Raw genomic sequence first — 14,445 nt, forward strand, 5'->3', positions numbered from 1 at the left:
GACATATTTTGCTAGACTTCTTTCATCCCCTCGACTGTGGTCTGTAAATCATCAGACCTGGTGAGAAGCCCTTATTCATCCAGGTGACAGGTGGTATGGCTCCGTGCTTCATTGTTTCATGTGAATATTCAAGTATTCAAGGTGTATAAAAGGCACGACAGGAATGACAAATACATGAGCTGTGCCCTTGGCGTTTTCAGCTTGATGGGCTCTCTCATCCTGTCTGTGTCTCTGTCCCATACTTGGAATGATCTCAAAGAGGAGGAAGTGGTAAGTGCCCTGTTTACTTCTGACAGAGCAAAAGGGACATATCTGAGAGAAGCTGGTATTTTATATTTTCTTGAACAAACATTACACTCACAGGAAAAGCATTGTAACTTTTCCCAAAAGATTATAGCTTATGAAAATACGTAATTTACCCTTTGTTCATTGTCCATCATCATCTACTTCCTGATTTTCCCTATTGACCACATACTTATTAAAAACCTACACTCTTGAAAGCAGAGCAGCTACTTCTGTTCTGGTGTAAAATAAATTATTCTCCAAAGCGATCCTAGATATAGTATCTTGGATTTTAAAGAAACCAGCCTCATTTAGTTAGGATTAGTTTCTCCCTCTCAGAAGATGATATGTGATTCTATTTCAGTCAAAAGAAAAACCATAACCTGAGTTGTTTCCAAACATGAGATGCAATTTCTAATCTCTCTATCTAGACTCTCTGGTTATGTCTCCCTGGCCACCTGTCATCCCTTTTCAGGGCATCTTGAGATGACCTAGGCACTTGCATGAGTAAGCGTTTCCTCTGTGTACGCAGGAAACGGGGAGTTCAAATGAGGACAACGGGAAGAAATGGAGAGACAAAGCAAGAGAAAATTCATAAAGACAGGCAGCTCCAGCACACGCAGAGCCCCCCAGACTGAACTCAGGATTTCAAACTTTGAGCCCAGTAGTTTCAAGGTGGAGTGTGTGCACCTGGGATGGGTAATGGAGACACTGGGGTGTCAGAAGCATTAATTATATATACTTACGTTTTCTACAACATGTAGGAAAAAAATTAAATCGTACTTACATGTAACCCACATGGGTTGACACAGGCACTCTCCGCTCAGCCTGCCCCATTATCGCACTGTCACAGACTCGGAGCAGCGTCTTGGTGAGGGGGAAGGGCAGCTGGCGTCCCTGCTCTGAGGGGTCACTGTGCAGTCTGTGAGTGCACCCGCTTAGCAAGTTGTGACTGTGATTACGTGAGCCCGTTTAAGCAGATTTATAGCTCATGCCATCCAGTGTTAATTAATGCTCCTTGCAAAAGAAACGACTGGCTTTGAAAGATTTCTGCAAACAAAATTAACAGCATAAAACCAGAATAAAGAAAATATTCATAAAGGAAAAAGCAGAAAACAAGAAAAAAAAGTTAATATTTTTCTTTCTTTCTTTTTTAAACCCTCCCCTCACCCAAAGACAGTTTTTCGTTACTTGTTAGAGAAAGAAGAGGGGAGGGAGAGAAACATTGATGGAGGATTTGTTGTGTCCCGGTCATGCCTGGACAGGGGATGGATGCTTCGTGTCCAGACTGGGGATCAAACCTTACCGCCTTACGGTAATGGAACGATGCTCCAACCAACTGAGCCACACTGGCCAGGGCTATTTTCCCATTTCTTATTACAAGTGCTCCATTATCCATATTCTGAGATAAAAATGTCAGTGATGCAGTCAGAACTGGCAAACAGTGGGCCGCAGGATCTTGGCATCATCACAAGACTGTTTAAAAGGCATTTATATGCCCCTGGCTGGTGTGGCTCAGTGGACTGAGTGCCGGCCTGCAAACTGAACGGTCGCTGATCGATGTGTTTCTCTCTCACCTTTTCTCTCCCTTCCCCTCTCTCTAAAAATAAATAAACTCTTAAAAAGAAAAGGCCTTTTTATCTATTATCATTTATGATTCCTTGGCCCTTGTGTATATTGGACCTTTAGCCAACGATGGTATAAGAAAACAATCATAATTAGAGTAATATTTTAAAATGCTAATTATTTCATGTTTATGTCATCTCTTTTAGTCCTGTTTTTTTGTATGACTCATGTATTAGGTTCTTTTCATAAATAACTAGATAAGCATCTTAGGCTTGCATGCTGTTCTGGTCACATTGCTGTATAGCCAGTCTGCTAGATTGTCTGGGCTCAGCAGGGTAGTTTTAGTCTGGGGTCTCTCACAAGGTGTCGGTCATCTGAAGGCTTACCTGGACTGAATGTTCAGGATAGACAATTCACTTGGTTAGCAGTTGACGCTGCATGTTGGCTGGGAGCTTATCTGGGACTGCTGATTGGTGAGCCTGCACATGGTCTCTCACTGGGCCTTGGGCTTCCTACAGCAGGCGACTGGGTTCCAAATGGGGAAGACCCAAGAGCCCTCAAGAGGAAGGAAGCAAAAGCTGCCAGGTCAGTTAAAAGTGTGTGTCTAGAATTGGTACAGCATCACTCTTAACACTTCTGCCATATTCTACTGGTCAAGAAGGTCACAGGGCCCACCCAGATTCAAAAGGGTGGGGAAAATAAACTCCACCTCATGATGGGGTTGAGCAGAAGAGCATTTGCAATGAAAGGTAAGGTTGCAGTTATGCTTGGAAAATACAATCCGATCTTTGGAAAATACAATGTTACACATGCTCAAATTTTTACTGATGGGGTGCAGAATCATAATCGGAGCCACTGGAACTGTAGGCAGGATTGCCAACCTTGTGGTAAAACTGACTTGACCTACAGGTGTCTGATCTTGGGAAATTTAGCCGGCCTCTCTGCAAACCTATAAAATAGGGCCTGTGGTATGTGGTGGTTGTGGTAGAGGGGGCGCTTTTTGAGTAATAGATAAGAGATGTTTATTCAAAGTGCCTGTAACTTCTTGAAACACTGGCAGGTATTTTTCAAGGTAGGGAGAGACTGGTTTAGAAAAAGTTTTTAAAAGTGAATACTCTGATGACAGCATGAAGGATATGTTGGATAGGGGAAGAAGGGAGTGGGGCGGGGGGGGGCCCACCTGGGAGACCATCTCCAGGGAAAGAGGGGTGGCTGTGGAATGGAGGGAAATTGTAACCCACCCCACCATTCTTTTGACATTGATTCTGTAAGTGCTGACTCTGACTAATATGTGGCGTATAGTTGAATAAATAGCACATTAGAATAAGTATCCTAGGAACTAGTTTAAAAACATAATAGATTCTGTTCTTCAAGCATCCCAGCTCCAGGAGATTTGCTGACCTTCATCCGTGGATCCAGGATGACGTGCGGCCAGACTCACTAAACTAGGATGATGTTCCCTGGATCGTCACTTGCCTTATCGGAATGGACTGTGCTCATCTGCATGTAGAGAACTTTTCACCCCCCTCCCTTGACCTCTTTGTTCTGTTTCCCTCTCCCTCCTTATAAAAAACCTCTGTCTACTAAGAGGTAGAGATGGGCTTTGAGATGTGAGTCCCCCATCTTGCAGGTGGCTGGCACCTGACTCTCAAGTATTCAGTTTTGTAGTGGCAGGCAGCCGGGCCTACTTTTGGTTACAGTTTTTGGAGACTCCAGAGGGGACAGTCATGCTTTTACCTTTTTGTGGGGGAACCTTACCCTTTAACTCTCTCTCTAAGAACACTACATGTTTGCCCCTTTGCCTACCCTCCTGCCTCGCCCTGGACTGAGCACCACTGCTCGTCTCCACCCCAGCCCTGGCTCTTTTCTGGACCCTTGCAGTCACCAGGTTCCTTCCCTTCTCAGAGATGTTCTTCTGGCCTGGAACTCATTTTCATTCTGGATGTTCTTCACCCCTTCTTTTACAATTTTTTTTTTTAATCCTCCAGATGCTTAAGAATCCCTTGCTGGAAGAGCAGGATGACAGCTGTGATGGGGGGAGGGAGGGAGCAAAAAAGAAAAAGAGAAAAAACTCACGGACATGGACAGCAGTGTGGTGATTGCCTGCCAGGAGGGGGAGGATGGGGCTGGAGGACGGTGTAGGAGGGCACAGGGGAATTAATGGTGATGGACAGAGAATCGCCTTGGGGTGGTGACCACACAATGCAGTGTATAGATGATGTGTTATAGAACCTTGCGCCACAAACTTTTATAATTTTGTTAATCAGTGTTACCCTGATACATTCCATTAAAAAAAATCCATTGCTGGAAAGCCTTTTGAGACCTTTCTAAATCTGTTACATTCCATTATTAGAGGCCCTTAAAGCATAGGTGGCACTTGTTACATTTGCAATTTGACCTCTGTGAGGTTAGTTAACACTTTTTAACGTACGCAGCACTTTTTCTCCTGGGGTGGAGGCAGTTGATGATAATGGGGTGGACATAGGCTCCCGCTGCACCCCCAGCACCTAGCCCGGCGCTGTCACAAATGCAACACACATCCAGGTATTTTAGATAGGTTTTTTCCCACTGTTAAGTGCTTACTGCTCAGGAAAGAGGTAGAATGAAAAAGTATAGACTTAAGTCATTAGCATATAGATGCAGCCCTGAGAGTGCACAGGAAGCAAAACCATCGTTGAGCAAAATGAAGGCCATTAGGAACCTAAAGCTGTTTAGACAGAACAATTGGACAAAAGTCGAACTAGAGTCCCTTGAAGGGGGAGGAAAGTGGAGCAGTGAATAGAGATGGCACTTGCACAGACTTGGGCTCTGACAGGAAGAGGTGGCACCGCGGTCACTCTTTCGTGACACCATTCTTGTGTTATATGTGCTTTCTTGACTGAAAAGGGCAGATTTACAGGTAACCTTTAAAATGGCAAGAAAGTTGAAGTTGTGTAGTTGAGGCTACCTTTAAAACAGTAACAGCCTCTGAATGAATGCCTGGTGCGGACATTTATATCAACCTTTTGAATGCAAAAAAAGTTGTTTATAATTCTTTGACTAAGGGTTTCTTATTCTTAAGCTTTGGGCAGGAGTCTCCAACTGGCAGCTCTAGAGTTTACTGAGTCTTTATTTGTTTATTATTGATAAGGAGAGAGAGAGAAACATCAATTTTGTTGTTCCACTTACCTATGCATCCATTGGTTGATTCTTCTATGTGTCCTGACCGTCCATCGAACCTGCAACCTTGGCGTATTGGGATGATGCTCTAACCAGCTGAGCTACCTGGCCAGGGCTAGAGTTTACTTTGTCTTTATTTTTTAATTTGATTTTAAATTTCTTTAGAAACAGACTCCAGCCCAGGCCGGGTGGCTCAGTGCGTTGAGTGTCATCCCGTGCACCAAGAGGCTGCGGGCTCCGTTCCAGGTGAGGGCACATGCTTACATTGCTGGTTCCATCCTGGTCTGGGGCAGTAGCACGTGAGAGGCAACCGACAGACGTTTCTTTCTCACTCTCTCTCTCCTTCCCTCCTTAGCTCTCTCTAAAATCATTAATCATGTCCTGCGGGTGAGGATTTAAAAAAAAAAAAAGAGATTCTAGGTTTCTGGGGACATTCCTCGATGAGACCTGCCTGGCCACATGATCTTTGGAACTGCTACATGATCTTCGTAGCTTGGGACTCCACCCCAGTGAAAGAGGCTTTTCTGTTCTTTGTATGAAGGAGGGTTGGGGGAGGAGAAAGGGAATATTGTTTTCTAATAAAATTATAGCTATATTACCTTTAGGACTGTATAAAATCAATTCTAAAACCAGACCAGATTTAACTTCTTTTACCTACAATTAAGTGTCCTCCTCCTTTCCCCAGTTCAAGGCAGCCTGATTTACCACTTCTGATTTAAAAGCCTTTTTGAAGACTCATAATTTAGGCTGACATTGCCCTCAGTCCCCAGGAAGACACATCAGGGGAGACAATAGGTGAAAGGACATAGCCTGTCCCTTTGGCTATTGGGGCTCCATTTGCCTAGCAGGCCCATGACCTTGTCATAGTTAACAAGCTCAGAAGTGGCCCGCCTCATTCCCTCTATGAGGCAGGGGAGCATGTGATCCCATTTACTGTGGTCAGGGGAATTAGTTTGGTAGTCCCTATTGACGTCCTGGTCAGGGACGGCCATGGTGCCGGAGGCATAAGTATTAGGCTGCCTCCGACTTAAGTCATCCCCATACTCCCATCCCTTCGGCCAAATACAGCCTCTCCTCCCACGTTGGTACACATAGAAAAAATAATATGAATATCTCTCCAGGAGAGGTCATAGGACAGAGTGAAATATTCAAACTGCTTTGTAAACTTACCTGGTTTTGCCGAAACACTGCCAAGTCTGACCTCGATTTGGGAGGTCTGATACTGAAAAGGGAATAATGCCCCCCGATCCAGCAACCTCATGGAGAGGGAACTGGGTCACAGGCTTAGGAGGTTTCTGAAAGAGATGTCTTGCGCTGGTATGGCCAGGAGAAACACAATCAGAAGAGGGGGCAGGGAGAGAGGTCTGAGTAGGGAGAGCAGATGGAAAGGGTGATGAAGAGTCACATGACAGGGGATATGGAGGAGGAGGTGCAGAGAGAGAGAGGGGTCATCCAAATCTTGGGAAGATGGAGGAGGAAGGGAAGTAGGGATAATAAGAACACGTGACAGGAATTGTGGAGATTAGGATGGTGAGAGTTTGAAAAAGGCCTGAATGTAAGGAACCTCAGACCATTTCTCAGAGCAGTGACAGTACAAGTCAAGTTGGAGGAGAGTATCATAGTTAAGAGACTCATTCATGGGCCAGGCTTCCTGGTCACGCAGTTTGTACTGAGGCCAGGCTGTGTTGCAACAGAAAATCAAGCTCTTGGGCTTGAGGTCAGAAGCCTTCAAGTTCTTAAGTACACAACGCAATGGGGATTCCTTGGGTGGGGTATTTGAATATTGCCCATGGTGAGAACTACAAAAAAGAAAAGGGAAGGATATCTCAGGACAAGAACAGCTGGAGGTGGGGGGAGGTTTGGGAAGGGCATCCCCAACTCAAAAGACCCAGAGAGCAGACCAAACCATCAGGGAGACAGTTGGAGGCATCCCTCCTAGCTGACACCCTGCGAAAGTGATAGACTCAGTACTGGGGTTTACGATGAGACATGGGTATAAGCTATCACCTTGTATAGGAGTTTTCGTCCCGAGATTCAGAGAGACCTACCAATCTCTGGCCATTAAGATGGTTGAGGAGGAGTCTGTCTGCAGAGTCCGGAGAGGTGGAGAAGGATTAGAATCTTCTCTCCGAACCTCACAGAGACAGGGTTAAGGGGTTAGCCCAGGTCCAGCTTCCACTGCCCACTGCTCCCCTAGTCCCAAGTGTCCGGAGGCTGGAGAGAGGGAGAAATAGAGAATGTCCCCATATGGGCCACCAAAGAGTTAAGGTAGTCAGTGACACTGGCTGTGAAGGAATTCACAAAGAGAAGAAAGTGTGGAGAATAAAGTTTTTATTCAGTCTCTGAGAAAGGAGAGAGGTATGGTGTGGAGAGATGGACCAGCCTTAAGGGGTGGGGGCTTCAAGCTTTCTTTGGGTTATAATTGGATTAAAAAGGGTGGGGCCATAGCTGTTGTGTGGGGCGTTGACCTGCAGTTTGTTACAATGTTATCTTCTGACTGTGGCTGCTGGGCGAGGTTAGTTCTGTTCTTGCTTCCAGTAATTTCCAGTGCTGGGGACAAGCTCAGAAGAGTAAAACGCCAGTCCTGCTTAACTAGGAGACAGGCCTGCTCAGCGAGGTGCCACAATAGCAAATGGGGCCAGCTTTGTCCTTTCAACAGGTATTGCGATTCTTTTTTTCTCTTTGTGTTCCAGTAGTATTTCAAACAGGCCTGTATCAGAAAACTGTCGAAACAGTTTCATTGGGAGTCATTGATGATCTATTTTGTCTGAAAATGATGAAGAGGTGGATCCCTGTGGCATCAAGGTCTTTGGGTAGAAACAGCTCCAAGGGGATGTGAGCCTGGTGGCCCTGCAACACCGAGTTACAATCCGACCTAGTTTGCACGTGGCTGTCCGTGGCAGACCAGACCCCATGCACAACTGCCCGAGCGGGGCTGCAAACTCCGGGGGGGGATGAGGAGAGGGTATTGGAATGGGGTACTGCCTTTTGTTGGTTTGTCAACGGAAAATATGCCCTACGTAGATATATTTTCCCCCGAGGTTGCCTTTGTTTTAGTCGAGGGGCGTTTCTGGGCTGCTCCCCCAGGGGCTATTGGTTCGTAAGGATGCTAGCGGAGGGCCTGCACTCAGAAAGGTGGTCCCTGGGGCACGCACTCTTGTGCCCCTGCCGGAAACATCCGGCGGCAGGGACTAGGGCTTTGCTTTTCCCGACTCACGAGGGACCAGGAGGGTGGAGGGGCTGCGTGAGAGGATGCAGGGTTTCCTGCGTCTCGCCCTTGCGCGGGGCCTGGGGCGGTGGCAGCCGACTCCACGTGGTCGGTGCCGCTCGCTTTCGCCCCCAGCCGCGCTCTGCGTGCCGCCGCAGCCGTTCTGTGCAGCCCGGAGCTCCCAGGGCCTCTCCATGGCCAGCCCGCTCCGTGCCGCCGCGGCGCTCGCCCGCCAGGTACCGGGAGCCCCGGCGTTTGACCAAGGGGGGTGGATTAGACTCGGGGTCTTGGGAGCGCTCGGGCCTGGCCCGGCGCATTGCCGCCCCTGCCTGCAACGTTCAGCTTCGCCTCCACCGCCGTTCTGCCTCCGCCGAGGGGTCTCCTCTCACCACAGCCCTGCGGGAAATCTGGGGCCCTAGCCTGCGAACTCCGCCTCAGATAGGCCCCTGCCGGCCTCGTCTAACGCTCAGCGGTGATGGTGATGGTGCCCCAAGCGCCTAGAGCACCGTCACCCGGGCGGGACGGGATAGTCGCCATGGAAACCGCTCGGGGGAAGGAGGCGGGAGCGGGATTTCTGGGCTGCCAGAACTGACAGCCACATCCTACGTGCCTTTGCCGCCCCAAAATATTTTGCCCGCAGCCTTCTGCCTCCTTGGATCCCTTTCTTCCCTCTCTCCCGCAGTTACTTAGCAGATTAGGCTGTATTAAAAAAATTTTTTTAAAGGTCTATATCTTTTTCCAATTCGCCATTCTTCCATTGGGTCTTTATCTTTTACGTTACCCCCAGTTCCATGAAGTTTTGTCCTTAGCCTCTGGTGTTTGGTGTCCATGCGCCTGCATCGGAGGACCCTGCCCGCCCTGGAGAACACGAGTCACTCTCCTCCCCATCCCTCTTCCAGGCTCGCTATTGTACGCCAGAGATTGACAAGACCACGAGGCTGAGCGCACCCAGGAGATTTTTCTATAAATGGCTTAAAACCCTGGACTAGACTATTTGCTCAGATATAAGGGAGACAATTGCCTTCTTGTTCTTTGCTGGTGAACCGTGGCTCTGTAGGGCTAACCTGGATTTTAAACAGTCCGCAGAAGCCAGCCGTGGAAGACAAAACCAGTCAGGACCTGGGGCAGGGTGGGAAGTGAAGGACATCACTCTCAGGACCTTTTCCTTTGGGGCTGTGCCTGGGGGTTCCGGCCTCCTTTTCCTGTTTGCTTGGGTACGGCCGCAGAGCTCGGTTGTAATGGTGAGTGATACTGATTACCCCAGGCCCCTGTTTCCCACCTGGTTTTACTTAATGGATTTCATTCTTCTTTAAGGACTGCAATAATGGATGCTTGGATGAGTGTACCGGAGAAGCAGGATCAAATGCCGTCGTGAGAACTTTAAAGGTAAATTGCGTGCCAACAGTTCAGCTGAAGTAATTCATTCTTTGTTGACATGTGGGGCAATTTTCACTCTGCTGGTTATATAGTAATTTTTTTGTTTTGTTTTTAAATCTTCAGTTGGAGGGCATGCTTATTGGTTGTAGAGAGAGGAGAAGGGAGGAAGAGAGACAAGGAGAGAAACATCGATGTGAGAGAGAAACAGGGATAGGCTACCTCATTTCTGTGCTTGGACCCCGACCAGGGACTGAACCTGCAACCTAGGCATGTGCCCTGAGCAGGAATCAAACTTGCAGCCTTTTGGTTTATAGGAGGACAGTCCAACCAACTGAGCCACACTGGCCACAGCTAAAGTAGTTTGATGTGTTTCTATGCCTTTTAAAAATAATTTGGGGAGGAGTACATACATCACATCTAAAACTACCTAGCAGTTAATAATTGCTTATAGTATTTCATAAATCATAAATATTTTTTGGAGAGTTATCAGTTCATGAATATTCACCTAAAGGTTTATCTGGCTATATAACTCTCACTCCACTTGTGGAAAAAGTTAAACTCATGATTTTTCTCTTTAAGTAGCACCTAATGTTTTACAGTAAAAGTGTTGCATTTTTTTCTTTTCCCAATGAATTATGGTTTTATATATTAAATCTCATACTTTACAGAAGAGTAATGAGGAGCAACTGAAAAAGAATCTTGTAAAAGTACTTTGAAACCAATACAAATACAAATGTAAGGTATTTTGTCTATAGTGATCATCACCTCCACCTCTGCCTCCTCTTCCCCTCCCCAACCACCGAGGTTTTTGCTGCTTCCTTTCATGCCGGGTCCTGCTCTCCTGCGGCCTGTTTCAGGCACTGTCAGTGGTCATCCACAGCACAGAGTGTCCCCATGATCTCATGTCTGGCAGGGTTCAGAGAGGCAGTGAAACTTGACCCATCCGTTTTACAGCCACCCGCTCCAGCTTTTCCTGCGTACCAGGGACTGTGTTAGGCGTTGGAAATCCAAAGACATAGTCAAGATAAGGTCCCTGCACCCAGGATTTTTAAAAAATCAAAACACAATAAAATATAGTAATTTCTTCACAAAAATAAGTATGTGGGTTTTATTTGTCCATATTATTAGTGGTCCTTTAAAGAGAATATCCTCTATAACCTTGTAGCCAGTCTGCTTTCTCTATTAAGACTAAACGCTAATACATTTTTGGGGACTTTGATTTTGAGATACGGGTCCTTGAAAGAATGAAATAAAAGGGACTCTTACTTGATATCATCTCTAAGGGTCATCTTATACAGTAAATAGATTACTCAAAGGGTATATAGATGAATACAATTTTCCCCAAAAGGTCTTTATACTTTCTTTTTGGGGAATACATTTATTAAAGCTGGGGAGAGTGAAACAAGGGCTTAGGATGGAAGAAGCAACAGAAGAGAGCCTAGGCGGGGCTGCTGTCAGCTCACTGAGAAGAGAAAAGGGGCCTTCAAGATAGGTTCAGGGGTTAGCTCAGGACAAGCTGCTGCTGCCCACTGCTCCCCTGGCTGCAAAACTCCTGGGGTCCCTTAGAGTTTAGGAGATGCACGCCTGAGAGGGAGGAAGAGGGGGAAGGGAAAGGCATGGCTGTGCTTCCCCAAAGGGGGGGGAGTACGTTCTTTATACTTTCATACATAGAGTAACTATTTTACAAAGTAAAGGATTCACAAGGTAAATAATGTCTTTATTTGTTAATTTAGACTTCTGTTTATTGGATTTTAGTTGATGGAGGCATATCGATGTTCTATACTCATGAATTTACCTATCAAAATGTGTTCTGATGGTGGTCGTATTCATAGTGCATATGTGATGAAGCAAATGAAAAAAGAAATTGATAATTTTGAGAGGAAGTGGTGGATTTTAAAGGACCATCTTTGCTTTTGACCCATTTTTTAACATCTTTCTTGATTTACCCCTTTTATAACTTTTACATTGACTTTCGGGGCTCTACTGGATAATTTTCGCATTGCATCCCCTCCCGCATTTTGAAGCGGTCATCCTACAATGAGAATGCAGTGTGCCAATGGGGCCTAGCAGTGAGATGCCTTGTTACTGGGGAATCCAATGGGATCTCTTTGTGGACTCCAGAGTCTTCTTTGTTTCAAAAAGGTCAGCTGTCTACTTCTTCCGATTCCCCCTGCTTTATAAATCTCCACAGAATGTGGTACTCCAAGTCGGTATTCTCCTCTTCATACCTCCTTATTAGTTTTCATCTCTAAAAGATAATAACAGGGCACCTAACCCATTCAAATAGAGTTAAAACAAAAAGCACTTATTGTAGAACAAAATTCTGCAATTTCTGATACAGTAGTAGTGCAGCGATAGTCTTGGAAAGTTTGTGTCGAGGCCTGTGCAGAGACATGCAGATGCAACATTAAGTGCTGAGCAGAAGCTCTTGCCCGAATGTTGGCTGATGCAGTCCCCTGGTGCTCTCAGCCAGGTCACACTAGCCTGCTCCTGGCTTCCCTATTGCAGAGCAAACGATTACCCAAGCATGTGTTTTGAGTTAGGAAATGGTTGTTTTTTAATGTGCCCTGTTTTTGTCAATATTTCTTGTCATTGCACAATCTAGTCATGGTGGCCTTCCAAATTCTTTCACAAGCAAGCCAATGATATAAAACATTCTGACTTAAAGTCACCGGGGAATAGAGTGCATTGGAAGGAGACATTAATTATGCAGGAGATTTTACAAGTAGTTACTTATTTATCCATACTTGGGAAGGAAATCTAGAAAAAGGAATTGGTTTTTAAAGAACACTCATTAAAATTGTTTATGAAATTTGTTTTTTTTGCCAATGATATTTACCTTAGAACTGCATTTCATACCTACACAAAACCAATCACACATTGTTAATTAATATTGTCTACTTTTCCATTTAGTTCAACTATAACATCTAATTGTTTAAATTTATTATTATTAGGTAATTTCTCTTTGAACTCAGGCTAACAGCTGTTACTTTTGGTTTCCAGAATGACAGGAATTTTCTCAAATAAAGGACAACCGGAGTTCTTGGTGAAATTCCAAAGCCACCAAATAGTGCATTACTCTGAAGAAGTGCCTATAGGGCAACCCTTACACCCAAATGAGAAAGTTCGAGGCTGCCATTCCCGTCATTAAGAAATTGCTTGCCTTAGAGCAGAATGTAGTGGTTTACTAAAATAGAACTAGTACCTGGTAATATCATCATTTATGTTCAGTTTCTAGAAAGTTAGCTAGTATTAGCAAGTTTTTATTACAAGAACACTAAATTGAGCATAAAAACACCTTATTCAATATATCTGCTTTGCCATTGACTAAGTTGGTCTCTCGGGGCCTTGGCTTATATGGGGAGTCCACAGGTATTTTAAGGAGAGTGTTCGGAAAAGTAAAAATTACATACCGGGTCATGACCGTTCTTAATGTTGGTTCTTTCAGGGTTTGTAAAAACAACAACCAAAAGGTTTTTTTTTGAAACATAGTAAGTACAATTACTTAAAAAATAAAAACGGTAGCAGTCTATTATGTCAATTTCCATCCATGAAGATGAATCCAAGTTCTGTGAAATTTAGAACTGGATTAATCCAACATAAATGATACATATAATAGTTACTGTGCTAAATGAGAGTTAGGCCAGTGCAATAAGGAAGCGTGACTCCCATTTCTCAATTGTTCTCATCAGTTAAAAGGGTTTGATGGAGCCAAACCAAGCCTTCTGGAGGGTGAGCTGTCTGTATGGAGGGGCTGGCTGTATGAAGAGTAGGTAGAGCTAGTGCTAGGCAGTTTGAAAGCTGAGGATACTAGCATAGATTGCCGAGCCAGATGGGGTGCTACAGTTTCCACACTCACTGCTGGAGGAAGAAAGAAGAGAGTCTGGATAAACTGGAGACATCTCATACCCAGTGCTACAAGTGGAGGAAATGGCAGAGAGGAAAACTGTGTGTGTGTGTGTGTGTGTGTGTGTGTGTGTGTGTGTGTGAGGGGGAAGATTTCTGTAGCCAAGCTTTAGTCCTTCTGTTTTTCCTTCCATGTTAAACAAAGGTATATGAACAAGAATTCTTAAGGACAGGCACGGTTTTCTAGCACTAGGCTAATGTGTACCCCAAATACAGCTCTCCTTGTTCCTTATTACAGAAGTTCCGTACTGCAGTTCACTGACCAGCCTTGGGTGACAACCTTGCATCCCTCACCTTCCTTGCACCTAGAGAGGTTCATCTGACACATTTCTAACCAATAAGGCATAAGGAAAATTCTGGTAAATTTTTACTTTGTGGTTAAGGGGAATGAATATGTCTGGTATTGTCCTCTCCAATTTTTCTTTTCATTTTTTTAAATCCTTACCTGAGGTTATGTTTATTAATTTTAGAGAAAGGGCATGAGAGAGAGAAAAACATCTGTTGGTTGCCTCCCGTACACGCCCTGACTGAAAATGAACTTGCAACTTTTTTGTTATATGGGAATGATGCTCTAACCAACTGAGTCCTCTGGCCAGGGGCTCTCCACTTTTTCTTTACACTGTGGTCAGATCATTAAAACTGAAGCCACCACTGCAGCAGCCTTTTTTGACTCTGAGGAGAATGCCAGGAAAATCAGAGAACCTTCCAGACAATCCAGAGTATTGCCAGACCTGGCTCCTCCAGACGTGTTAATGTGAGAAAACCAACTAACTCCCTGTTAGGTTTTGATTTACTTGTGGCCGAATGCATTGATAAATAATAAAAGACTTAGGCAGCACATTAGTGAGAGGTGCAATTGAAAAAGGGAGTTAGTTGGGCTAAAATATTTGGACTGGAATCTGCAGACATTGAAAGTGTTCATGGACATTGAACAGGGGGGAAACATA

General features: G+C 45.0%; 1 protein-coding gene across 4 annotated transcripts in view; it reads left to right on the top strand.

Annotated features, from left to right (window-relative positions):
* The window catches only part of BCAT1 (branched chain amino acid transaminase 1), a 95,387-nt gene that overhangs the window by 20,140 nt on the left and 60,802 nt on the right, over window positions 1-14,445 (top strand). For 2 of the 4 annotated variants that reach the window (XM_045184268.3, XM_045184269.2), the window contains exon 2: window positions 9,530-9,601. In XM_045184268.3, coding sequence (XP_045040203.2) covers window positions 9,530-9,601 — 72 coding nt within the window. Of the gene's footprint in view, window positions 1-7,523; window positions 7,667-9,320; window positions 9,457-9,529; window positions 9,602-14,445 lie in introns of those variants that run through there. The other 2 variants (XM_045184270.2, XM_045184274.2) reach the window with 2 other exon arrangements.

The sequence above is a fragment of the Desmodus rotundus genome, chromosome 3 (genome assembly GCF_022682495.2).
Source record: "Desmodus rotundus isolate HL8 chromosome 3, HLdesRot8A.1, whole genome shotgun sequence".
Taxonomy (NCBI): Eukaryota; Metazoa; Chordata; class Mammalia; order Chiroptera; family Phyllostomidae; genus Desmodus; species Desmodus rotundus.